The sequence below is a fragment of the Glandiceps talaboti genome, chromosome 5 (genome assembly GCF_964340395.1).
Source record: "Glandiceps talaboti chromosome 5, keGlaTala1.1, whole genome shotgun sequence".
Classification (NCBI taxonomy): domain Eukaryota; kingdom Metazoa; phylum Hemichordata; class Enteropneusta; family Spengelidae; genus Glandiceps; species Glandiceps talaboti.
The window spans coordinates 5,099,735-5,126,719 of NC_135553.1; the positions used below are offsets into that span (position 1 = coordinate 5,099,735).

The 26,985-nt window shown below is 35.0% G+C and overlaps 2 protein-coding genes across 4 annotated transcripts in view; both read left to right on the forward strand.

Annotated features, from left to right (window-relative positions):
- The first annotated feature begins 137 nt into the window (after positions 1-137).
- Positions 138-5,297, forward strand: LOC144435812 (transmembrane protein 220-like). Of its 2 annotated transcripts, none has more exons than XM_078124437.1 (7): positions 138-256; positions 1,073-1,307; positions 2,042-2,071; positions 2,489-2,549; positions 3,137-3,272; positions 3,696-3,764; positions 4,352-5,297. In XM_078124437.1, the coding sequence occupies exons 2-7, from the start codon at positions 1,161-1,163 to the stop codon at positions 4,485-4,487; spliced, it is 579 nt and encodes a 192-aa protein (XP_077980563.1). In that variant the 5' UTR covers positions 138-256; positions 1,073-1,160; the 3' UTR covers positions 4,488-5,297. The 2 variants fall into 2 exon arrangements, with proteins under 2 accessions (XP_077980563.1, XP_077980564.1); XM_078124438.1 differs by lacking the exon at positions 138-256 and adding an exon at positions 454-591.
- A 1,568-nt stretch (positions 5,298-6,865) lies between these two features.
- LOC144435109 (uncharacterized) overlaps positions 6,866-26,985 on the forward strand; it is a 39,424-nt gene continuing 19,304 nt past the window's right edge. For both annotated transcript variants that reach the window (XM_078123668.1, XM_078123669.1), the window contains exons 1-9: positions 6,866-8,152; positions 13,531-13,648; positions 14,463-14,508; positions 15,108-15,201; positions 15,704-15,844; positions 16,236-16,357; positions 17,416-17,518; positions 25,997-26,182; positions 26,537-26,654. In XM_078123668.1, the coding sequence (XP_077979794.1) occupies positions 8,066-8,152; positions 13,531-13,648; positions 14,463-14,508; positions 15,108-15,201; positions 15,704-15,844; positions 16,236-16,357; positions 17,416-17,518; positions 25,997-26,182; positions 26,537-26,654 (1,015 nt within the window). In that variant the 5' untranslated portion in view covers positions 6,866-8,065. The remainder of the gene's footprint in view (positions 8,153-13,530; positions 13,649-14,462; positions 14,509-15,107; positions 15,202-15,703; positions 15,845-16,235; positions 16,358-17,415; positions 17,519-25,996; positions 26,183-26,536; positions 26,655-26,985) is intronic.

Below are 26,985 nucleotides of genomic sequence, written 5' to 3' on the forward strand. Positions count from 1 at the left end.
AAAACTGTCTTCATCGAAGTTTCCTTCGTTGGTGGAGGGTCTATCGAATATCTAAGCTAGTAGTAGGCTGTTGAATGCCCGCTCTGTTCATGTCACGTGACCTTTGGTTCATTATAGTCATGTCAAGCAGGTCATGTCCTTAACTGAACTTCCTGGTTATATATCACAAAGCGAATAAACAAAAACTTGGATAATGGTGATGAAGAAGAAGAAGAAGAGAAAATAGTTCAACGGCAAGCATCCTGACGGTCACTTTGTAAGTTGGTCTAAGGTTTATCCCACCGTAGCCCCGTTTCTGCCGTGTCGATGAAGTGTCAATCTTAATGACTCCATATAAACGTACCGCAATGCATTTAATATATATAAATACTCATTAACGCGGAAGTAACACGAGAGAACAGCACGGAGATAGAGTGTATTAGTGAACGTGTATCATACAACGAGCCGATTACCGTGAAACACCCTTTACGTGATCTTCTAAGGAGCATGTCAGATTCCTTATGGTCAAATATGTATTATATTCTAAAATATGGGTTTGACAAGAACAGTTCGGTGTACTAAGATTTAGGAAAGGACTGTCATCAGACAAATGTAAGTTTTAAAGGTGTGTATATTTTGATAGGAAGCTAGTATGTCTGGTTGTGCTACGCGACAATGAGTAATTTGCCAGATATTTGCCAGTCTTAGAAGCTACGCTGTCAGTTTATGTACCCTAGAATAAATCATATGTCTCTAGGTAGAGCCAGTCTAGAGCATATGCATATGTAATAAATGTGTCACATCACATTTGATATTTAGTGCTATACATACATATACTCCCTGCTGTGGCGTAGTATAGAAGCTTAGATTGGCTAGAGAATCAACAGGTGGGGAGATGACGTCATTGGCGCGCGATGAAATATTAAAAATATTGGAATCTATATTTCATCAATCTTCCTATAATATGTTTGTGTATATACACTGGAAACATGAATAGAAGCTAAAGGAGCAAGGATAAAGTCTACGGTCTATCATTAATAACTAATGAACGACAGTACGTGCAAAATGTCTGGTTCCATTTCCTTTGTTCTAGCTCACGTCTACTGTTCTCTTTGGTGCTGTTAAAATTTACCACAACAGAACTGTTATTTTTGATATCTTGAACTTTGGATGTGCCAGAGATGAAAGGAAGGATGGATGGAAAAGATGGGAGGATGCCCCTTTCTTCAACAGAAACGTTGAAGCCGATAAGCCCTGCTCGTTCCTTCATCTTGAGAAGTATTCACGTTGTCATGACAATATTCTTTTTCCTCTGCGCCATAACCCAGGTTAGTCACTACAGTTATGACCGCTGTCTGCAAGGATGAACTCACAAGATTTCGATTGGATTGTCAGATGATTTTTTTTAATTGGTTTGGTTAATATACATACAAAATAATTTTCTTTGTCCAAAATATATATGCAAATTTTCATACGGGAGTGAGAGACGAACTCGGAGAGACTGCTATGTACATGCAAATAGTCAATACACAGTAAGTCAACGCTACGTGCCAATTCCCATAGTATCTTTGACATATTGCTAACGTTTTATGATTCTTTCTACAAAAGTCATGTTTCTGACTATATTTGTCTATAAATCTCCCGACCCTCTCTCCGCAATGAACGTGGTAGTATTCATTTCATCACTAGCCCTGTTTAGTCTGTTTGTCACATCTGGTCGTCCCACTCATCTTGCCAACGTGATATCAGGACTTAAAACATTTATGAGTCGAAATAATGACATGAACTATACAACCGATTTTTTTTCTGTGAATAATTTCTCCACCCCCACCCCGCCCGGTCCTAAATAATGACCCTAACCGTGGATAAATATAATTCACATTTGCATTCAAAGTGTTATTTCTAGTAAGAGTTTAGTAATTTCAATGTACACATATTCTCCGTAGTCTAGTCATTCAGGGAGTACACAATCATAGTGTGGCAGGATAAACTCTCGAAGTTCAGATACAAACGCTACTGAATATATGTTTTGTATAACAAAGTGTTATACATTTCTCACCAGGTGAACGATTCCGATCCCTTTATTTGGATGGTAAGTATTTGAACAGACTGGTGTTTACTTTCTATGTACCGTGCCAGGCCCAAACATATCTTGAGTTCAGACCGTAACCGATTTCATTTCAAATCGAGATATAAATTGCAACTGAATGGAATGTATCTATTAGATTGCTGATGTTTGTGATAAAATAACCAAATTCGTTAAAAACGAAGGTGCATTCTCTGGTTGTGAAATTGATAATGGTATTGTAAGAAATATTAACATGACAGTCGTTTGAAATGTGATCTATCACATTGAAATGTACGTGCTCGTTACATTCTGTGTGCATCGTTTTGAAGTCAGAATTTGTTATATTGAACCGGTCATACACATGACGAGTGTAACATTACAATCGATCCAGTGTCTATAGATAATATGATTGAATTATTAATTTATGTATCTCTCTCGTAGCCGCTTTACCTGGTAGCTTTTGTGTTGACCGCACTAGTGGCACGATCGTTGGATATATGTGGTCAGTATTGGCAAATATATTATGTTTTATAACTTTAATTAATATCTAATTACAAACCTTTCCACATGTATGAGCATATATATATATATATATATATATATATATATATATATATATATATATATATACATACATATATACATATATATATATACACACACATACATACATACATACATACATACATACTTACATACATACTTACATACATGTACATACATACATACATACATACATACATACATACATACATACATACATACATACATACATACATACATACATACATACATACATACATACATACATACATGCATGGCTGGTCTTTGATATTTTCAAATAGACGTGTTCATTCTTTCATTGTTTTGGGGTTTTGGAACTTTGAATCATTGTGGATGGGGGGGGGGGTTTAGCTAATTTATTTAATATGTTCAAAATCGTTATTGAGCACATGTTAGCTATTTGGCAATCACACTCTAAGGCATTAGTTTATGGGTTCATGTTTATCTACATTATACACTGAACTCCAGTGTTTAAAAGTGTTTAAAAAATAATTCAAAACATGACATTTCATTTCATGTCCACAGAGAATCCAATATGGCGGTGTCTTGCACTAACCCATATTATCGTTTGCACATTTGGTATTATATATTTACTACTTATAGTTGTTAAATCGATGGAGGGCCACTTCATGCGTAATCCGATGATTTTTGAAGAAGGCAGGTTGGTTGAACTTGTATCAAAATGTTGAAAGTTAAAAATGAATTGTTCAGTTCTCTTTCTGAGATTATTGTTTGCATTTATAAGTAAGATTTGGTAATATGAAATTAATAATCAAAAATTGGCCTGTCATGACATGGAGTGTTTGTCAGATTATGATCGATGTAAATATGCTAAGTACAGAAAAGCTACGATAATATTGTAACATTCATTGTCAATATTAGTTTTATATCAAAGCATTCATCTGTACTTAATCGCCGTTCATGTACTACTAAATAAACACAGGGTTTTGGTCTAAATGTGGTCTTGTCGTTTGGGAGGGGATGGGGTAAAAAAAACCTTGGATGGTTGGTTTATTTTCAAATAAAAAATATGAGATTAGGGGGTCATGGTAATGTTTCCTTTATTTGTGTGTATCCTATATAGGGAAATGGTTGGGCTTTTTATAATGACATTATGGTTGTCGATATCAAGATTCAGTCGTTGTCATCACGTGTGAGTATACACGATTTTACCGTTTACACCCACTAAACTTATTCTTGACATTATGAACGAAATAGTCTATTTATTTATTTGCAAACATCTCGTGCATAATTTGAAGAAATGTAGTATTTATTTATTTATGTTAAGTATTGGCATCGTATTCAAATTTACAATTTGTAACAATCATCGTTAATAGAGAATACTCATTGACATTGGATCGTACACTGTATAACTTTGACCTTGACATCAACTCAATCAAAACTCTATTATTCTGGTACAAAATTAACTAAATTTGTGCAATGAATACAAAAATAAGGGGAAGTAACTATTGGTATTGATTGTTAAGTTGGAAAACCCATGGTACGATCGGGCTTGATATTAACGAAATGTCGATGGTATGCGAATGTGAATTGGGGGTAATGTCCCTATATGTTGCTTTTTGTTTGTTTGTTTGTTTGTTTGTTTGGGGTATTTTTTTTGAGGGGGCGGTTGGTTTTTTTTGTGCGACTGTATTTAGAATGCGAACCAATATAAATTTGGATTCTATATTTCTCAATCAATACTAATATGTTGTGTTGTTTGTGTCTTTTTTCCTTCAGCGTACAGCGAGGTATAGCAGTGACAACCATATTGACGTTTCTTGCCATCATCGTTGGTTTGTTACCAATCGCCCTTTGGAGTCTGTGTCTTGTCCCATCACTGTCATCCTTCAGTCACTGTGGTGATATGCCGTAAATTTAGCTCTGGATGTATACGCTGAGGGGTTTCGACACGTCTTCTCCGTTCGAAGACGTGTCGAAACCCCGCAGTGTATATACATCCAGAGCTAGCTGTAAATAGTACTGGTCAAGATATGTACGTCTGATGGACGTTCAGTAATGCTACAATTGTTTTCGTACGAGACAGTGATATAAAACATCGCAAGATTCGTCCAGACCAAGTCACGCTGTATGAGCTATCAAAGATCCTCCAAAAAGCATGGAAGTACCACCCATGTGGGTGGCACGTATACTTCCACGGAAGAAGCTAGCAAACAGATCTAGTGTATATTGACGCAAATCTGAATCACTTTGTGAGGCTCATTTTATAAGAAAATATCTAAATCGGTGTTCTCATTTATGCCTTCAACCAAGACTCGAACAGTTGTCCTTTTAAATTTCACCAGACTCTAAATGGTCGTCGTTGATGGCGCTCTTTCCGAATCGCTTCCTACACCACGACGTAACACAATGTTCACAACATAAACACAACGATGAATAGTTGTCTTAAACCAAATAACCCATTGAACTTTCAGGTTTCGTAAATGATGTCTCATCTATTCACTTAGAAAAGTCAAATATGAACTAAGTCATCCCCCAAGATAATTGTGTTACTGTAAATATTACTATGTTCTGGTAATCTTGAATGTACAAAGTGATATATCTTTGAAATAATAATCTAATGGTTTTAGGACAAAATACACAACTCTTCCAGCTATTGCATGGAATTGGAAGTGTACAATATCACAGACATTGATTCCGAATGAAAGTATTAGTACAATTAAAAATGAGATATCAAAACATCCTGTAATCACTTGTATGTTATTTTGTATGTATGTATGTATGTATGTACCTAAGTGTGTGTGTGTGTGTGTATGTATGTATGTATTTATGTATGTATGTATGTATGTATGTACGTACGTACTTACGTACGTATGTATGTACGTGTGTATGTATGTATGTACGTACGTACGTACGTACCTGTGTATGTAATGATATTGAAATATGTGTGTGAATAAAACAAATCTATAAAACAGAGTAATGGCAGTGGCAATTTAACCTGGTATGCATTTTAAAGTGGTAAACAGAGTTATTTGAAGGTAACAGTGGTGCAGCATCTATACATAATGTAATTTCACATGTTTAACCTCTTTTCTATGGTGGTCTGAGATCTAACCACTCTGACACCAAAGATGGAGGTTAATGTTAATGTCTGCAGTAGTAACCTGATGAGTTCATGGGGACATTCAACAGATTCACGCCGTTGTATTACCCCAATTACCGCAGGAAAGGCTATCATATGTAAATGACGTCATCAGTAGGCACGTGCACAACATGTAGCATGTGTGTAAATATATGTTAGCTCTGGATGTATACGCAGCGGGGTTTTGACTAGTCTATCAGCTAGCCCTCGGATGTTCTTCCGATAAAATACGACACACAGCCGAACAACGCTATCGAGGATGGAACATGGCAAGCCCTCACATGCGAACTTCGTTTGCTTATAGTTATAGCATCGAAAGAAAGCCCGAACGTCTAGCAGCAAGACTAGGTTTTGACACGTCTTCTCCCCTCCCGAAGGAATGGGGTGGGCTCGGTCTATGCATACAGATTGTTCGAGAAGACACCAACTCGAGTTTCCAAGACTCAGAAAACCAAGTATATATGACTCCTTCTCGCTTTACTCTACATGTAAAGACTGATACCACAGCAACGCCCCGACATCACCTTGCATCAGTGAGCAACAGGGCGAACCCTTTACACACAGTATGTATCAGAATGATCAATAGTGACACGACTGTGGTAGCTCAAACCGAATGGCATGGCGCGGCAACGACGGGATACTATGATTTCAATATTAATCTTCACAATGCTAAATGCTAGCTACCTCGCAGTGGCTCTCACTGACAGTTGTTTTTCGTTTTCAATATCCAACTCCAACCTTGCAGAAAACTGACCAAAAAAACTGCACGGGACGACATGGAGTTGGTCCACGGCAGCACCGGTTAGGGTTAGAGGACAAGTCCCGATTATCACACAGAACAGTCCCTGAGAACCAACAGCAAGTGAAATCACCCGCCGCATCGCTGACCTTATATATGTGTCAATGACGTCACACTAAATTAGCCAATAGGAATTTGATTTGTTTGTTTGTGTCAGTTTTGGTTATACTGTATCTAATGAATATAGCGTTTGAAATATCTAAATCTGGTCGTGAAAATTTAGTTGATGAATAAAGGGAAAAAAAAGTAATGATTATTTTTCCATGAAAATTATCCTTAGGCTTTAGCCGCATTACAAGTTTACCTTTGACCTGAAAATATAATTACGCATGCGCTGCCACGTTGGAATCAGCTGGGCAGGTAACTTGATAATCAAACATCGTGTCACTTGTCTTTCTGTATTTGAAGGCGGCCTTTTCATAAATCAAAAGTAAAGCTCTGTAGTGAAGAAGACAGTTTCAGTGAATTTACATGATCGATCGCATTTTTGGAAGAGAAAGTGGTATCAACAGACCTGATGTGATGATCGGAAGGTGAAGCTGATCGTACCGGAAGTTGTGACCCGACGTCATCCGTCAGCAAGTTTCTGCAACACGTAAACTGTTATGGACGCTTTGTAAGGCTCTGCAAGATTGAAAATCGAGTCTAGAAGTGAACAAATTAACGTTGCATGACACATCTCACCGTGTAGATTTCCTATCACTAGTGATTAAGGTGTGACCCAACACGTAGTACGGTAAACGACAACGTGACTCCAGATTACGGGATTTGGTGTGTACAACGTGTGCGTAGATCATTCCTGGAGATTCTCACTTTAGTTTATTTACTGCCATCGTAGTTTTCTCCATCCCCCTTCCATACCATTGCCCATGTTTGGATCAAGTTCCCCGCAGTAAGTTCATAAGAAAGTGAATTTAAAAGGTGTTGTGTTTAGCTTCATCAACTCTCGATCGATTCCCTTGGTATCTATTCCAGGTTTACCTCTCCCCCGAAACTCAACGTTGTTGACTGGTGGTACGGTGAAGGTTAAATGATAAATAGATGGATTTTAAAAAAATCGTGTTCCTGGTAGAATTCATAGAGGTCCAGTTTTGCATGTGTAAAGAGGCAAGGGTAGAAGGCTTTATCTTTCAGTGTTTAGTGAAGAGAAACTAATTTTCATAATTTTGTGTCAATTTATTTTCTTTTAAATTACCTCCCATTATTGGATCATAAACAAGAATTGATGACTTAGATATGCCGTCCGGTGCATCGCCATACTATTCCTATGTATTCACAATTAGTAATAGTATGGGGGGACCAAGTATCCTTGCAATCCCCTTCTGTATAAAAGAGGTGAGTCTCTGAGGTTGCCCCAAGCAACAGCATCAACCAGTTGTCAAGGTGATATACAGACATTATCTAATAATATTGGTGGCGAGACTTTTCAGTGAAAGACTTTTTGAGCTTTGTGAGTTTTGGTGGTTTTGGGTTGCCATAGTTGGCAAATAGTGAAAGCTGCATCCTGGATAATAATAGTATATTGGGAAGTTTTAAGGTGACATCTAACAACATGCCAGCCGAGTGGACCTATGTTTTGAACTTGGGCAATAGTATAATAGGAGTCAGTATCCTTGCCATGCCGTACTGCTTGAGGCAGGTGAGTGGGTTACAGGTTTTATATCTTGTTTGGTTGTTTGAGTTTATATATATAAAATGATAAAACAGTAGTCCTGTTTACATGCACTCATAGACATCCTACAGCTCACACTACTGGCTTCAATCCCAGGTATAGGACAGTTTTGGAGTAGCAATAGGAGGGCTGTTCATGTTCATGTAAACAGGGCTGCTGTTCACTCCCAAACTGTTTCAAGGAAGACTGGCTATTATGTTATCATACAGACTGATAGAATTGTCACTTTTAGGTACTCATTCCTTCAGTGAATGTAATTTCACTGATTAAGTGCCATACAAGTGATGGTTCAGACAGCCTAGCCATCAAGGTGCATCACAATTCCGCCAGTGTCTAAAGATTAAGGGGTCTTTGAACTACAAGTTGAGCAACAAGGGATTATTACCCAATATTTTTCTCCATTCAGCCAAGGAAAATATGAGAGGCAGTGACCTAAGGGGCCTTGTCACTATGATTCAATAGAAGAGTAGTGACAAAACCCTTTATGTCATCGAGTATCTTCCTATTGAGTGAAGAAAAACATCGGTGAAAAATCGAGAAAAATAATGGTGAACCTGTTGACAGGTATTTTGAGCACCATGGAATCAATGACATTAACGTGTTAACATGACACAGAACAACCAGCATGTAATAGTCTTCCCAATTCAAATATACAAATGTACATGTACCTGCAATAACAAACTTCTAACTTTGTATTTGAAGAAATGCATTAAAATGATTGATTCACCGCTTATCAGTTGCTTTACTCAAGGAATTGTGATGCACTGTAGCCATAAACAGTATTGTGGGAGAACTTGAAAATAGAATGTGTACAGTTCCGCCCCTCTGATCACTCTGACCAACTGAATCCAAGTACACCCCTCTTTTACCTGTTGGCCATGGCCAACAGGCAGGGTTATGTTCATTCTGTTCAAAGACAAATATTGAAAAACATTGCCTGACTAAGACTGAAAACTCACTCTAGAAAAGTTAACATGAACTTTTGTTTTTAAAAAAAAGAAGAAATTTTTGAAGAGAATTTTTATTTGCATCCTTAACAATAACACTATTAGTTTGTAACATCATTTTAGATAATTTAAGGTTTGATATAAAGTTTTGGAAGGGGAGGAGGGTGTTTGAAAGATTGCCCCCCCCCCAACCAATGATTGACTGATAATGGACAGCTTGATCAGCTAAAGGTATAGGAACAGATACATCCTAGATTCAGTTGAGTTGTTAACCTTGTATCAGCCTCATGTTGACACTGAGTTAGTCTGGTGTTAACATATGACTGGTGCAGGCATTAACAATTCCAGTTGTTACTGTAAGTAACATGTGCAGAGTGCTTAGTGCTTAGGCGTCATTAACACTGAGCTACATGTACAATGTAGCAAAATGCTAAGCCAATGCTAGTCCTATGCTAGTCCTGTCAGAAGGAGATTCTTAAACAGTACTGTACACCATTTTGAGTCAGGTTAAACTGTCATCTGTGAAAAATGATGTTTCCCTTTCTTTAGACAGCGACAGAAATAATTAACTGCAAAAATACAAACATTTATGAAAAGTTTAACCTCACCACGAATGTTGTTTAATTAATGTGTTGCTGTTAAGGGCTTATTCCGTGAATGGATGTGTTGTGTTTGTAAATGTATATACTTGAAATGGAAATGGATTTGCACTTGAAGGTTTAGACCTTGAATTTGTTCTTCAGTATTCAGTTGTATGCTGTAATGCAATGTATGTCATGGGACAGGCATATACTGTGTCTATACTTTAGAATGGTAGTAATTATCTTGAATTTCTGGAATTCTCCATTTGTATACCAAGGTTTCAAATTATGGTTTCAAAATAACAACTATTTCATGTAGGGTCTGTGATTAAAATGAACTGTGAATAGTGTTTGAAAAAAGGTATTTAACAAGGTTAGCAATAGTACCAAGTAAAAAAATATAAGAACAGAAAATATATCTAAATCAAAATTGCAAAATTAAGAAAAAAAGAGCACATATTTTATTTACATATAAAAACATTAATAGATTATAAATGTTGTGAAGAAACCAAGAGATGTGATAATTGTAGTACACCCCTGTAGTACCTACGAGGTATATATCTCAACGACAATTTGAGCTTCACTTCCAAGAAATGTTGTGATTCCGTGTAGAAATTGTCATTTGGTAACCTGAACATGTTTGTAAAAGAGAAATGACAAGAAGTAAAACTTTAAGTTTAAGTTTATCCCTGTAGAGTCAAACCATGACTTTATTCAGAATACTGTGTCTGTACTAATGTGGAATTATCAGAGAAACTAAATTGTTATACACTGTCCAAAACATCAAAGCGAAAATTTATTTATAAATCGTTTGATTTCTTTCATTTACCCAGCAGCAGCCAGGACATTTCACACCTGTTGTTATTGATTTAAGATATAATTTTGATACGCCAAAATATTGCATCATTGAAACCTATCCTGCATGTTGACTCAGATCTTTTTAGTGGTCTGAGATGTTGATATGTAGTAAACCGTCTCCAGATCAAGTCCATGTAAGAGATAACGGTTGTGGCAGGATTAGGGACTTTAGTTAATGGGGTGACCGAGAGCACACATATCTAAGTCTTCCTAGTATTTTTAACCTTGTCCAGTACATGTATTGCACATTTCATAATCCAAGTGTCATTTTTTACTTGCAGTTAATACAATTAGAGCTTAATAACTCAAATGTACACTTTTCTTGTAATATATGGAACCTGACAGTTCTGAAGCTATGTAGTTTTTATGTGTGATCCTACAATGCACATTGTTTGGTATGTGGGGGTCAAAAGGCAAAAATAGGCTAGCCAGGAAACAAAATAATATGGGACCCAGCTGAAAAAAGTTTTTATTTTTTCGTTCACCATATGTTTATTGACTAAAAATATTTATGTAAGGTCTTTTCTGTTGATATTTATAACTTGTGATAAAATTTCACCCATACTCTTAGCTCTTAGCTCTTAGCACAGATAGTAATGGATTAAATATGTCGCGGAAACAAAAGTCAGTTCATATTTTCATAATGAGATATTAGTCATCCTGTTCAATTATTATATGAACAGTCAGTTTCATGTTTTCCTTCTTTTAAACTTTAAAGCCAATCATTGCATTGCATGACGAGAATGTATATATTGCATGCTTTCAAATTGCATGTTGGGAATGCAAACTATTTTTAATGTAGAGAAAATTAATTATGTGTTTGTAAATATTTTTCCTATACATATACTGTGATTCCCTTTGCAAATTATCAACACATAATAATGGGTGGGAAACCGGAATGTTTACAACAACCCCTCCCCTCCCCCCTAAAAAAACAACAACAACAAAACAACAAAACTAAAAAAAACAAAAAAAACAACAACAAACAAAAAAGAACTAAATAAAAACTAAAGAAAAGTGACCCAAAATTGAAAGAAAACACAGAATGAAATTTACTAGTTGTGAAAACTGCAGTCAGTCCAACCACAGTGATGAGCTAATTTGGAGGCATGGACTTGAGAATTTGTAATATTGGGTTGGATGAAAAAAGTTGACAAGTTGCTAGTCGTGTAGTCGCTGCAAAAACTAATTACCCAGACTGTACAACAGAACTTTAGCTGAGCACACTTTCAAGAAAGGTAATCTATAAATAACACTGGAAATACCATAATGAAATGATTTAATAATGACATACACAGATATGAAAATATCTAAAAATCCATATTTTGAAAAGAAAGATATGTAATTAGCATACATGGAAAATTGAATATGAATTTTAAAAAATCATGAATAATAATTGTATTTATTGATTAAAGTGGCCATATGGGGTGAGAATTATGTATTTATTGGGTGTTTTAAAATTCACAAAACATCTCTTTTACGTTTCTCTACATGAAAAAACAGTGTAAAACAGCATATGTCATGAAAGTTTGTAACTCAGTAAATTGCAAAAAGCAGAAAAATGTAAAAAGTTTATTATTGTATGTACAATCACAAATATTTTACACATTTTGAAAATATTTTGTAAATTATTGAGTTACAAACAGAGACTTGGTATTTGTTTAGCATTTTTTTTTAAAAGTGAAAAACATGGTAGCGTTGTTTAATCAAAATAAATAGTCAATTCTCATCCATATGGCCACAGAAAGGAAAGGTATACAATGACACGTAAATTCTTTGAAATGAAAAAAAATCATGTTTATATAAAATTTATTGGTAAAGTACAAAAAAAGGCAAAATTTTGTTAAACATATTTAGAATAAAAGAGAAGGAAATGATTTGTTGGGTGGGGTCTAGTCATTTACAAATTTTAAACTGGTGAAAATTTGACAGAATTTTTTCTTGCCTGTTTTTGACCTATATAATGTAGGAATTGATGCATGTGTTACATTGTAATACTGGTGGCATGTTGCATGTATTAGGAGATTGTAGCATGTTTTATCTGTGTTACATATGGTGCACAATATTTCAGCTGATTACTATTTAGTTTGAACTGATGATACCTTGACAGCATTCTTTGCTGGTATATATTACTGGTTGATAGACAATATGCATTCATGAATGTAGGAATTAAGTTGTTTTTTTATGTTGAGTAATTGATTACATGAATCATTGTATTTATGTCATTTTATTGTGAATTTTTACAGTTTAAGGACTGAAAAGTACTTTTAATGAAATGTAATGAGATTATTTTAGAGTCAGAGTGTGCAGTGATTGTGTGTGTGTGTGTGTGTGTGTGTGTGTGTGTGTGTGTGTGTGTGTGTGTGTGTCCATACATGTTTGTATACATGTGATAGGTATGTCTATGTGATAGGTATGTCTATTTATGTATGTACATGCATATATATATTGGTTTTGTATAAATAGATGTCTCTTTGTTTCTGTTTGGCTGTTTCTGGCTGTCTGTCTCTCTATTTGTCTATCCATGTTACCTGTCTGTATGTTCTGATGACTATGTCACTAAATCCTGTCTATGTTCCACAGTGTAGTTTGATGACTATGTCACTAAATCCTGTCTCTATGTTCCACAGTGTAGTTTGATGACTATGTCACTAAATCCTGTCTCTATGTTCCACAGTGTAGTTTGATGACTATGTCACTAAATCCTGTCTCTATGTTCCACAGTGTAGTTTGATGACTATGTCACTAAATCCTGTCTCTATGTTCCACAGTGTGGTTTGATGACTATGTCACTAAATCCTGTCTCTATGTTCCACAGTGTGGTTTGATGACTATGTCACTAAATCCTGTCTCTATGTTCCACAGTGTGGTTTGATGACTATGTCACTAAATCCTGTCTCTATGTTCCACAGTGTGGTTTGATGACTATGTCACTAAATCCTGTCTCTATGTTCCACAGTGTGGTTTAATTCTAGGACTATTACTACTATTTGGCAGTGCCTACCTAACAAGAATCAGTTGTAATTTATTACTCAAAACTGCCAAACAAGCAAGACGGACATCATATGAATACCTTGGTAAGTGAAACTAACAGTTTGGGATTATAATTTTACCATATAGTTACTGACATGTGTCAGAAAGTAATGTATCAATGATCAATATTGATACAAATGCAAAAAGTTGTAGATAGTACATGTAGTATTAACATAGTTCCTGATAATAAGTAAAATCACTGACATTTGAAATAGAAATCCTTTCTCACGATGGAAGTCAGATAATTCTGAACACACCTCCTTGGCAATTGAATGATACACCATGAAAGAAAGTTACAAAAAAGTAACAAATGCATGTACATATCTAAATATTAATATTGTATTTTTATTAGTCTAGTCCCTGTACGGTATCGTTACGACTTATATTTCCACTCACATGTTTAGTTAGAGACCACAGTTGGCATCCAGACTATTTTTATAGTCAAAAACATATCAAATTTCTGTACCTGACTGACAAACTTTTCTGATATGTGTCATGATATCATTAGATTATCATTTCACTTATGATAATTTGAATCAATTATGTTAGATGACTCTGATTTCAAATTAATGACACCCATTATGCAATAATTCTATTCTTATCTTTGATGTAGTTTATTAAAAATGAAAAGTATTTGGGTATGAGTAATAAGCAACATTTTAGAATGATAATCAATTTTTTTTGTCTTGTATGTCAAAACCTGAACCCAAAGTATTGTTGCTTAGTGCACTCTTTGATTTCTGTTTTGTCAAATAATTTTATGGTTAATAATTGCATTATAAATCATATAATCTAAAATTTGTTATTTATTGATTCAGTCCACTATACTTGCATTTCTCTTTCTCTGCCTGTTTTTAGCTCTGCATTCATTTGGTAGTGTAGGCAAGCTAGCTGTTGAGACAAGGTGAGTGTCTTATTGAACTTTGAACTTACAACTTTATACAGAGAGGGGCATTTCAGGGAATATTTGCATGATATATAAATTTAGAAAAAGGCAGTGGGTATCTGTAATGCAGCACATTTGAGATCTTAAGGATTTTAGAGTGTTATTTTTGTTATTCTACTTACTGAGATGTAAGAAACCAAAAGGTCAGTAGAATTGCATTTAGGCAAATGAAATGAATGATTTAAAAACAGTGTTTGAATGTATCCATAATACCCACAATGTTTGTGAACCTTTCATTGAAACTGACATGTTTACTTTATAAATACCATAAATAAATCTTCATACATGTATGTTGGATTATACCTCATTCAGCATTCTATGTGACATTTCAATCAACAAGTTTGGAAGCCATTGTAGCATTGAGGTATTCTAGTTCTCATACAGTATCGTTACGATTTACACCTCCACTCACCTCTGGTTTACTTAGAGACCACGTTGGCATCCAGACTAATATTGAGACAAAACTTAATTAAAAGTGATTATATAAAACATTGAATACATGATCTTGTCAAGTGTAAATGTGATTCCTTAATAACTTTTTTTCCTTCTAATTTCAGTATAATTGGTTTGTTGTTGGGTACATGTATAGCATTCTTTGTAATCATTGGTGATTTGGGACCTGCTATCTTTTCAAAATGGTTTGACATTGAGGTAAGACTGCATTCAACACAATATTTTTACATTGGGGTAAGAGTGCATTCAACACAAAGTTTTGACATTGGGGTAAGAGTGCATTCAACACAAAATTTTGACATTGAAGTAAGTGTGCATTCAACACAAAATTTTGACATTACGGTAAGACTGCATTTAACACAAAATTTTAACATTGAAGTAAGTGTGCATTCAACACAAAATTTTGACATTACGGTAAGACTGCATTTAACACAAAATTTTAACATTGAAGTAAGTGTGCATTCAACACAAAATTTTGACATTGAGGTTAGAGTGCATTCAACACAAATTGTTACATTGAAGTAAGAGTGCATTCAATAATTTCTCAGACAAGCCATATCCATAATGATTCCATATGCATACAATATGATCAGCAGTTATCTAGGTCAAAATTCAACAAGTCCCAAGAATAACAGAGAGAAATATGAATGAAGGTGTTGTGAGTACTAAATAATATTGTCTTTTGTATGGTTTATTTCAGAACACATGGAGTCTGAGAACTGTGATGTTAGTACTAGTAGCTATCTTTATCGTTCTACCACTTGGTTTACTAAAGAAAGTGGAACAACTCAGCAGTATTAGTGCTTTATCATTCTCATTTTATACAATTCTTATAGCACAGGTGAGTAGAAATATTTTTAGCAGTAACATTTGTGTGATCATAATGATTTGTGTACTATATTACGTAGTGAAGCCGTGCTAAATAATGCATTTCTGGTGTAACCTATCTTAAATATGTCCATATAGATGAATCTGTAAATACATTTTTTCAGATACTGTCTGACCTGATTTGTTATACTGCACTCATTAAATGTCAGGCTAGTGAAAAGAATAAACTGGATTACTCTTCCCATAACAGTAGGAAAGTGTTTCTCCTATTTATCTATAGAGGGCGCCCTTCTCTACCAGTCTGGTCCGAATGCAAGGGAGCGTCATTATTTTAAGCCAAGTCTTTGTGTTCATATTTCTATTTAGGTTTGTGGTAATATTTACTCTCTTCTTTCTCTTCACAGATTATTTTGATAAGCCTTCCTACATTAATATCCTTTTCCTGGGTGAACCATGCAAGATACTGGCGAGTTGAAGGACTTTTTCACTGCCTGTCAATCTTTTCTCTAGCGTTCACCTGCCATACGTGAGTACTATTGGATTTTGTAAATTTTCACAGTATATTTGATGTGAGTGTAACGCAATGTGAACAGACTAGTGCAATCGTTGTAATCAGTTCTCTTAAGTTTTTATTTCTTTGGACACGAGAAACATTTGGATCATTCCAATTTTGAACATGAATATTCATCAGATGCACATGTCTAGTGAAAAGTCTGCTAAGACTCAAGAGACAACGGTGCATCACTGAAAAAACAATAACGACGAAAAAAAAACAGTTTCAGTTTGGCATTTCTTGGCAATTGAGTGAAGTTCATGTGATATGAAATCGTGAAATAACTCCAGAACATAAAGGTTATGAAAATAAGTTGATATCGTGGAATGGTGTTTAACTGTGTTGTTGGAAATTATACAAATGAAAGTGACTTATTGTTATTATTTTAAAGTTCTCCAAAATTAAAGATTTGCAGAAAAAATTAGTTAAAGATACACTTATGGATCACCTAATAAATGATAGTTTTTTGATGTTTTGATGTGTTTTAAATATTCACTACAAACCACACAGTCGCTTGAATTGTACCCATCCAAGTAAACGCTGACAAGTAAACGAACTTTGAGTTTTGTCATGTTTATTCCTATTCCATGTGCATCTGTAGTATTTTCAAGGTTTATCACAGGAAGTGTGGGTGTAAAGTGTAAAAACAAAAGCACCACAAAAAGACAAAGCAATATATAGAGGGCAGCATACACCTGCCATCTTCCAGTAAGCCATACCAGTAACCTTTTCCGTATGGTGATATTTAAAGATCTCACTAATGCAGTAACAAATATTGTTCGTTTGGAATACGTCAGAGTGTTCAAATCTGCAGGTCTTATGTTAAAGCAGTCATCTTGAAACACAATAACAATTTGTTTTCTAAAAAAAATTCTCTGTTCTACCTCTAAATATTCTTTATAATACTAAAAATATAGATACATGACTAAATTGAAAAATGAAAATTACAAAATGTATGTAGCTAAAAATGATCATGATGATACGTAATTTGTTTCAAAATCTAAAAATCAGATTTGTGTCTTCCTTTGCAGACAAGTGTTTGTAGTGTATGAATCCTTACCAGACAGAACAGAAAGGAAAATGAACGATATTGTGAAAGGTGCAGTCAATATGGTGGCTTTCTGTTATATTATGGTGAGTTAAAACAAGTTGATTTGTAAAATCAAAATGACCATCTTTATTAGACTGTTAGTGTAAATAATGTACATGTATTCTGTGAGAAGCGATTATTGTAGGCCCAATGTGTTGATATGAATGTGTGATTGGTTTTACTTATAAACCTATATCGTTGCAAAAATCTATACTGAGGTATTACTCTGTATTAGTGTACATGTATGTATACATTTTTCTTTGTAAATTGTATGTTAGTACCTTTACAGTCAGGACAAAAAGACGTGGTGACAGGACTTTCAGTGTTGCTTCACCAGTTTGATGGAATGCTCTCTCTCTCCCCAAATCCGTCGTTGTAATAATTTTAATGTTTTTAAACGCATGCTTAAAACTCATCTTTTTAAACTTGCCTTTTTTAGATTCCAAATTTTGCTTTTATACATTTTTTTGATTGTTTTGTATTTTAAGCGGCTCTGATCACTGCCTCTGTGGATTTTAGCTGCTATATGCATTTTTATTATTATCATTATTATGTGTGCATGTGTATTCAGACATCATATGAAAAATGTATTTTTTCAACAAAATGTTTAGGGAATAGATAAAATATGTAGAAAGTATTTTCTGAAAAAAATATTCCATACAAGATCTTTCTGTCCAAATCGTCCTTTTCCCCAAGCCACTTTTTTTCATTTTGGTCATAGTTTTCACAGTTTAAGCTTTCAAAGATTGACACCGAGTATTTGAGACAGAACTCCTTCATTTAGATTATCAGAATGACTGAAATGTAACAAGTAAGTCAGATGAGGTATGTGCTAGGGTGCATACATAAACATCACAATTGTAACCTATGCTAATTTTAGTTTAGTGTACTACATGAACACAGTTATAAGATGGATAGGGTTACTATGAAAGTGTTTCTGTGCCCTCCTGGACTTGATGAAATCAAAATGACATTTCCAAACCAAATTATCGTTAGAATGGTATAAAAACAATCACCTATCTCCAGAAACTACCACTTCAGTCTAGACATGTCAAAACTTGTACCTTCAGGATGGCTAACACTCCCTTCCTGGGTTTCAACCAGATACTACAGCCGTGGTTTCTGGTTGTCTTCAACCTCACTTGTCACAAAATCCCAAGGGTTCCTCTGTAAATTAGAGTGTTTGTCAAGAATTAAATGCTTTTCCACCTTTCTTTAAATCAGTTGCTTTAGCTCAGTGACATTTTTTCAAGGTGTAATAAACATCCTGGCAGATAAGGTAGAGACAGTGAGTCACAAATCAGTTATTAACTTAAATTTTGGTTTTACTAGGTAGGGTAATGACATGGAAGTAGCTGTGGTCCAGTCACTGGACATAATACCACCCATTGTGATCCTGTTTCTCGTGCAGACATACAGTTCAGCCATCACTGATATCGCAGAATATAGAATTGCTCATTATAATATTATTAGCATATGTAATTATATGCTCAGGTCTTGAGTATGTGCAGACCGAATGCGCAATCAAATTGTCACTGTCCGGATCATTTGAGTTTCACTTCCGGGTTTATACACGATGCAAAAAACTCGTTCTTTTTAAGAATCAGAAAGGTTTATCTCATTATTTACAACATTTGTTTGTTTTTAAAGAAATCAATAACTATCATGATTGTCAGTTGAAATTCAAAGTACCTGTACCTGTATTGTCTATGCAGTAGACCTATCATTGTTTAAAAAAGCTTTAACATGATTGGTCAAGAGATGTTCACATAGCTACTTAGTATGACCTTTGACATTTAATGAATATTAATGAGCAATTCCAAATATGGTGATATCAACGACTGTTGAGTGTAGTCCCATTTGAAAAAAACATTACTGCTACCATAATATAATGATATGGAAGTTTGATTTTTTTTCAAAATTTGTGTGAAAATTGACTTTTGATGTCAGTTGTAGTTATTTCCTAGAGATGATTGTAACACTGAATTGTCTTCCTAATTCCAAATGTTCTACTTGAAGTTGGGAGATGGAGCATTTTATTTTAAACTCCTTCTGTCAAAAACGGATAACACAGAAAAAAAATACTGAGAAATTTAGAGAACAGTGTAATTTAGAAACATACCTGACCACCAGACAATAATTTGTATTGATGACAGGTTGCACAGTTGTGTTCCTCCGTCAGTTTTTAACAACATTTTGTTAGCGGAAAGAACTGTTCAGTTGACTGATCTCAATGATTGCACACTTCCTTACGTTGCACATGGACAACCTCAGATCAAAATCACAAGAGAAAAAAAGCTGTCGGCTGTGTTTATTGGGTGGGTTAATGAGTTGTAAGATTGTTATAAATAAATAAGGCTTTGTTATCAACAGTCAGTTCTGACATCATCAGTCAGTTCTGATGTCATTCGGTGTTCCGGGTCTAATGCCATGATGTTATCTCTTACGCTTAATAAACACAGTAAACAAACAGCTCTGCAATTATTTACACTTCACAGTAGAACTTTCAATTTTACACTAAACCTACATTTGAAAGTTAAAAGTATTGACTTTGACCTTGACAGGAAGGAGTCAATTTAAACTTCAAGTTTGTAAACAGAAATAAAAAAGTGAAAATCACAAGAAAAGTGAGATTGCAGACCTACTGTCAGAAGTTGTACAATTATATATAAGGAGTTGATATTACTCCAATAAGACATTTTCAAACATATATTTTACTAGGCTGAACACAGTTTATTACAAAATGTACCATCAATGAATAGGAAGAGGAACACCAGTAACCTTGACACACCTGTTGATGGTTTACAATTCAAAGAGATCTTACCAGAAGGAAATGTAGTACCAGAAGGAAGTATGTTACCAGTAATTGTGGCTTTCGTTAGAGCGCCCTCATTGTTGAATATGTCAATCGTTTCATACAATTGGGGTAAAACATAATACTGTTTATACAGTTAGATTTAAGTCTGTAACAATGAGACTTGGTAGGAAACGACTTTCTTAGGGTCGGAAATTTATCTTAAATTTATTCATAGAGCATTTCCTAAATTAGTAATGAATAGCAAACTGTGAACAGTGGTATTGTCTGAAATTATAAGCCCAGTTTGAATTGGGATCAAGAGTCGGGTGTGAAAAACAATTGTGTGGCAGAACTAGAGAAAAAGTTTTCCCAAGCAAAAGAATGATCCAATGTATTCCTTTATGGCTCCACTGATAAAATAACATTAATTTGGGAACCAGGGATTGAAACCTTGGCCTTCAAGTCGGTTAGTATCTAACAAATGTTATATGTAGTTTTATAGAAATTGAGAGTGCCCAGCATAGACTATATAGCACAGCTACAGTTAGTGTACAATATATTTGATACAATGATGTCCCAGGTAGATGACTTGACAGTGGAACAGTTACTGTCGCCACACAACAATACCACCTACTTTGAACAGAGAACAGTTATACAAGTAGTGACAGCCTGCCACAGTGTTGCCACATCACAGCTAAAAAAAAACCAGCAAGTCTGGACAGTTGAACAATGCTGGAGTACTTAGCATGGTGTGAAAAACACCGTCAATGTAGCAACATCGTATGATCTGAGACTCCACCCTGGTTGAGAACACCTGATGTTTGCAGAGTTCTGGAAAATGTATGAATTGTTCATTAGTGTGGGTACTAATTGAATTAGACATAGCACGCTTCTTATTGTTATAAATAAAGAAAGGCTTTTGTTTTGTTAATTGACCAATGGGAAATGTTTAATTAAATGAAACAAAGCTGAATTCAAAGTGAGATCAGTTTCACTTCCTGTAGTGGTACTGTGACCTCTTTGTCTAATCTGTTCACTGTAAATTTCCAGATCAATTTCTATGATTTCCAGACACAGATAGATATCAATTTGATTACAGTTTGATGAGTGAGGGGGCTTTGTTCATTTTGTTTTAATTTGTATTTCAAGGCCTACTTTGATATGAATCACCAGCCATAGTGTTTTTGATAAGGTTGGGGTTACCCTGGTAACAGAAAGAGGGATAAAGGTAAAAGTGGCAGTCATCTACCATAATTTGCTTTACTTAGGTTTACTTAGGTTTACTTAGGTTGTATACTGGGCGCAGGAACTCTAGTAATGTGACAGGGAAACTCTATTAAATTTTATATACTTAACATCCATAGCAAACACAGCCAGTAGGTATGATTTTGAATGTCACACGTCCAGAGGACCCATGAACTAAAAATGGGACAGCAACTTACTAAAGGATATTACAAACCACACAAATTAACATTTATAAGTAGAGAATAAAAGCATAAATAGAGAAATATAAACTTGAATCAACAAGATGTTACAAACAGTTATTCATTCCCCACATGATAGGTTTACAGAATATCACACCTTTTTGATTTTCACACATTTTGGGCAGATAATAATGTATTCATCAGAATAACACAGGAACCTAAGGTTTAATCACATTGTTCTCATTGAAGGATGCTCTTTGCTCATTCTGAGTGAGGTTGTTACCCATATATGTAAGATGGTAATGTTACATCAAATTTCTTTTTGAGAGGGCGAGGGGAAGGAGAGACTACTATTGTGTCAGTGTTCCTAAGTATGACGTGTGGGTGGGGGTGGGGGTGACTGCGCTACCTGGACACCTGTTGCTGGTTTCACTCAAAAGCATTTTTGTAGGCTGCCATATTGAGGGCGCCCTCAGTGGTGAAGGGTGTTTGTCTGTCGAGTGTACAAATTTGAAATATCATTTCAAGAGTAGAATTCTACTGCAAATACAATGCCCATCTCAGTTATGAGGCATTACTCACACTGCTTTCAGTATTGAGTACTCTTGTATAACAAACAATATCCTACAAATTATCATTTTGCAAATCATAATATTAACTAGAAAAAATGTTGACAGTATGCTAGAAGAAATCATTTTGAGGGGAAAAAATTGATAGCCACGGAATTAACATTGTCCTTCAAATACTTATAACTATCAGACATGTAATTCACATCTCTGGCATTCCTTTAGAACAGACAGTGTTAAAAATCTTTTAAAAATCAATTTTTAGTGTGCACAAGCATATTTTTGGAGGGAAGAAACGTTTGTGACAGAAAGTGATGAAATCTAGACACATTTCAAATTTTTACTCTGTTCAAACATTTTTTTTTGAAGGAAGGTGCTCCTTGTACAAAAAAGATAATAAAATCATGAGCAATTTCAAATTTTCATTTATTATCAACCAAAATACTGGAGGGAAAGAAAACCTCTGCTTTGTTTTGAAAGTGTTAAAATCTTGAAAAATTTGCAAATTTTAACTCGATTCAAACTCCAGTTTTGGAAGAAAGATGGTTTTCATACAGAAAGCAATCAAATAACTTGTCAAGCGTAATTTTGGAGGAAAGAAAACTTTTTGAATAGAAATGTGAAGTCTTGAAAAAATTTCACAAATTTTCTTCAAGCATGATTTACTTGCCCAGTAAATAGGTTTTATGTGTGGGTTGATAATAGACTTTAGACAAAATGGAAGTGATCATTGTTACTAGCTTTATCACAAACAAATTGCCAGTCTTGAATCAGAAATTGGGCGTGCGGATGATTTCCTATCGGGTGATATGACGTAAAAGTTGAACAGCTGTTGGATAGAATACCACCCACATGGAGAATAGAGAAAGTAACACTGTGTTGCAATGCCAAGTATGTTCACCCCAGACAAAACATGTTACCGATATTTAAGGAATACATAATAAATAATTCCTTTTGTTACAATTTAAAGTGTCTAAAACAACATTATATTTCAAAATCAGATGCCACAGTAGTTGTACATTCGCAACAGTGTTAACGTTACATAGTCTAAATTGGCCACAAAAATTTTATCTAACATACTTCTATCAGTTGCATTTTATTATTCATGTAGATACAGGCCTCAAAGACAAAGTAAGTATAAAATTACCCTCAGCATTGACAGATTTATGTATGTGTAGTTTCTCTTTGATTCTTATATCAATGACAGTGTCTGGGTGTGTCCAAAATGTATTTCATCAAATTCTTCATTTGATTAGTTTGCCAAACTGCTCTCTACCATCTCATTGACTGATGGTGTATAAATATGTTTCAGTAAACAGAATAACACATATGATTATTCTGTTTATTACACATTTTTATTGTCTGTCGATATCTTAAAGTAAAAGACGACAACAATGGATAAAGAAACATTCAGGAAAATGTTCAAATCAAGACAGCGTCTCTTAAACGTAGGTGGTATGATATCCCTGCCAGACAGAGCAGTGATTGCTGTAGCCTTGGCATAGTTATTGGTACACCCCCTCCCCCCAAAAAAAGGCTGTGTTTGTTTCTTTAATTAATGAATTGGAAGATTCTAATGAATTAATGAGGCTGATATCAGACAATCAGTTTCACTTCCTGTGGATAAGAGTACAGTCATCTGATACACAGTATTTTAAAAAATGACCACCCTAGGTTTGAGGACATCAAGTTGATGTCCCAATCCTGAAATTGGAGTTGATTTTTATTTACTGTGCTGTGTAAATTTTATTTCTGTGCTGAGTTTACATGCTGATCTTTAAATGAAAGTCTTGTGGAGTGTTCTTTGTCTTCTGATCCAAAGGAATGTAGAATTAACAGTATCTGATAAAAGTTAACTGGCATTTAGTGAATGATTTACACCAGGGATTCACAAACTTTAGAAGCAGATTAGACGGTAATTAAAGAAGATGGAAAAGAGAGGGACCACAGTGAATTTCTAACAGTTGAACTGCCACATGTTAAACATTTGACAACATTATCGCATCCTTGCAAAGCTTGTACGCTCCTGGAAAATCCTTGTGTTAATCCTTGGAGGATCAATTAATGCCAGGGAAAGTCCTTGCAAATGTGAAATAATCATGGAAATTCCTTGAAAGTTAAATTTATGGCATGATTTAGGAATAGAGTGTTTAAAATTGCTTGAAAAATCCTTGTGATAAAATTTAAATTTCTAATTCATAGAGGAAAGTCCTTGCACATGTTTTATAAAATCATGGAATTCCTTGAAAGTGTTGTTTATGACACGATTTAAGCACATAGTGTTTAAGATTTGTGTAGTCTGACAAGTAGGTGTGTCATTTTGATGAAACAAATAGCAGTCTTGTGTTAAATGTGTGATAAGTTGTTACTGGAATATATAAATTTCTGACAAAAACTCCATGGCAATATGGAAAATCCTAGAAATGTACATCACAAGTGAAAAATAGGTCAGGAAACCACAGACTTCGTCAACAGGTCACTTGTTTTGCCTTCACAAGATGTCTTCTTGGTTTAAAGATTCACCAAACACCCCCAACCTCCTAATGACTCATTTATTTTCTGTATAAGAAGTGAACATACAACTATGGTTTCATCAATTGGAGAGAAAATATAGAAAACATGACCACCTTTCTATGAGGAAACATTAAAGATATCAATTGTGTGGAATATGGATGGATGGGTGGAGGGAGGGTGGGTGGATGGATGGATTGAGGGAGGGAGGGATGAGTGGGTGGGTAGGTGGATTGATGGTTGAATGGATGGGTGAATGAAGGGATAGAGGGACAATGAGGGGGTGGATAAATTGTTGGTTGAGTAAGTTGGCAGATGGATGGAGGGTTAAAAGTCTGTGAAATGTGCTGACATTATTTTAACCCTACTTCACTAATGAATATGAAAGGAACTGTTGTATGTATATATAATTTATATGTAGACAAAATAAGTGACTCAATGGATAGATAGCAAAAGTTTGAAGTCGTCCTTACTTCCAATCCCAAGTTGAAATCTTGATAGCGACGTTTTGGTGTGTCTAGCACACCTTTATCAAGCTACAGTACAAGGATGACTAATAGAACAAAACCAACAGCGCTCGTACGAACTACGAAAACTGTTAAGTGAAAAGTGACGTAATAAAAGGTGTGAGAATAAACGGCAAGATAAGATTCATTAAGTCCATTTTATATGTGCATTCCTCCTGGGTCTATGTCATAACATTTGATGTATATGCATAGTGAATGATCAGTTATAGAAAGGCCCCTACAAGCAGATGTATATCATTGAATCCACTATAACTGTCAGAATACCTACCAATAAATGACCGAAAGTTTTGTCGTGGGTCAAAAATGGTAGAAACTTGGTTTTCTTGTAACTTGTAAAGGATAGGTTGAACCCAAATTTTGGTGTGTTACAAGATATGGCTATGCCTCAAGAGACGTGTCAGATTGACTCACAAGGCACACTGTTCCTCCTATAAAAAGTGTCAATTCTGCCCTAGGAACCAAGATGTGGAGTGCATACTTGAAGCAAACAATTTAATTGAAAAAAAAAGGTGAACAATTTACCCATTCATTCATATAGGCACTCAGCATTTGTACAACCAGACGTCCATTGTATGTTTTATTTTACACTTTCAATCTGGAAGTGTCTTGTTATAGCTGTGTCTAATGTAACCATTGTACAAAAACTTGACTAATGCAGACAGTAAATTATTGCCAATCATTTTATCTGCCTCTACAGGTTGGTTTCTTTGGTTATGTAGCATTCATTGAACAAGGCATAAAAGGAGATGTTTTGATGAACTTCAAGACATCCTTTGTAAATGATCTTCTCAAGTTTGGTTTTGTGGTCTCTGTGGCGCTCAGTTTCCCAATGATGATTATGCCATGTAGAGCTAGTATTTATACATTGATATCTGGCTCACAGGTAAGTTATCAAGTTTACAAAGTCTTGTGTGTAATCATTTTAACGCCAAATTTTTAGAGTTTCTTCCTACATTTGATCCAAATTGAAATTTTTATTTTATTGGTAGTGTGCTCGATGTACGTTTTGCTACATCACTACAATCATATACTGCAGTACTCGGTCATTAGTAATCTTCAATTTTCCAAAAAATTGTGTGAAAAAAAAATCAAAATAAAAAAATATCAATTTTGATAAAGCATCACCAAATTATTGTGAAAGATCATATAATACCCATCCATATAGCGTTTATTTAGTGTCAATGGAGGTTTTGTTCAATTGTTTTCAATTCTGATAATTGTGTATTTTCATCTTTAGGGGCCTTCTCTTGAAAACCCTCTTGGTGGAGGTGATAGTATTTCCCAAAGTACCCATAATGCTATTACAGCATTCATCGTTGCATTTGCTCTTATGGTTGGTGTGGCCATTCCTAACGGTAAGTACCTGTAAAACGATAGCTTTTACTAACTTTTTCTCTGGATACACTTTTTTTGCTGAGAAAGGTAAAAGAGACATCAGGTCGGTCCCGGTGTAATTTCACTGCATCTTCTTAAATAAATGAAAATGGAATTTCCAAAATGTGTAAATTGTCAGGACTACATCCAAATTGTCATTGAACTTGACTGCAATAATATAATCATCTACATATCTCCTTACCATTGGAGGAGGGAGGGATGAGGGGGTGAGGGAACTACCCTCCAACCAACAATGACAAATCACAATCAGTGTTTTTGCTAAGGTGGGGGGTCCCCTGGTAACAGAAAGGG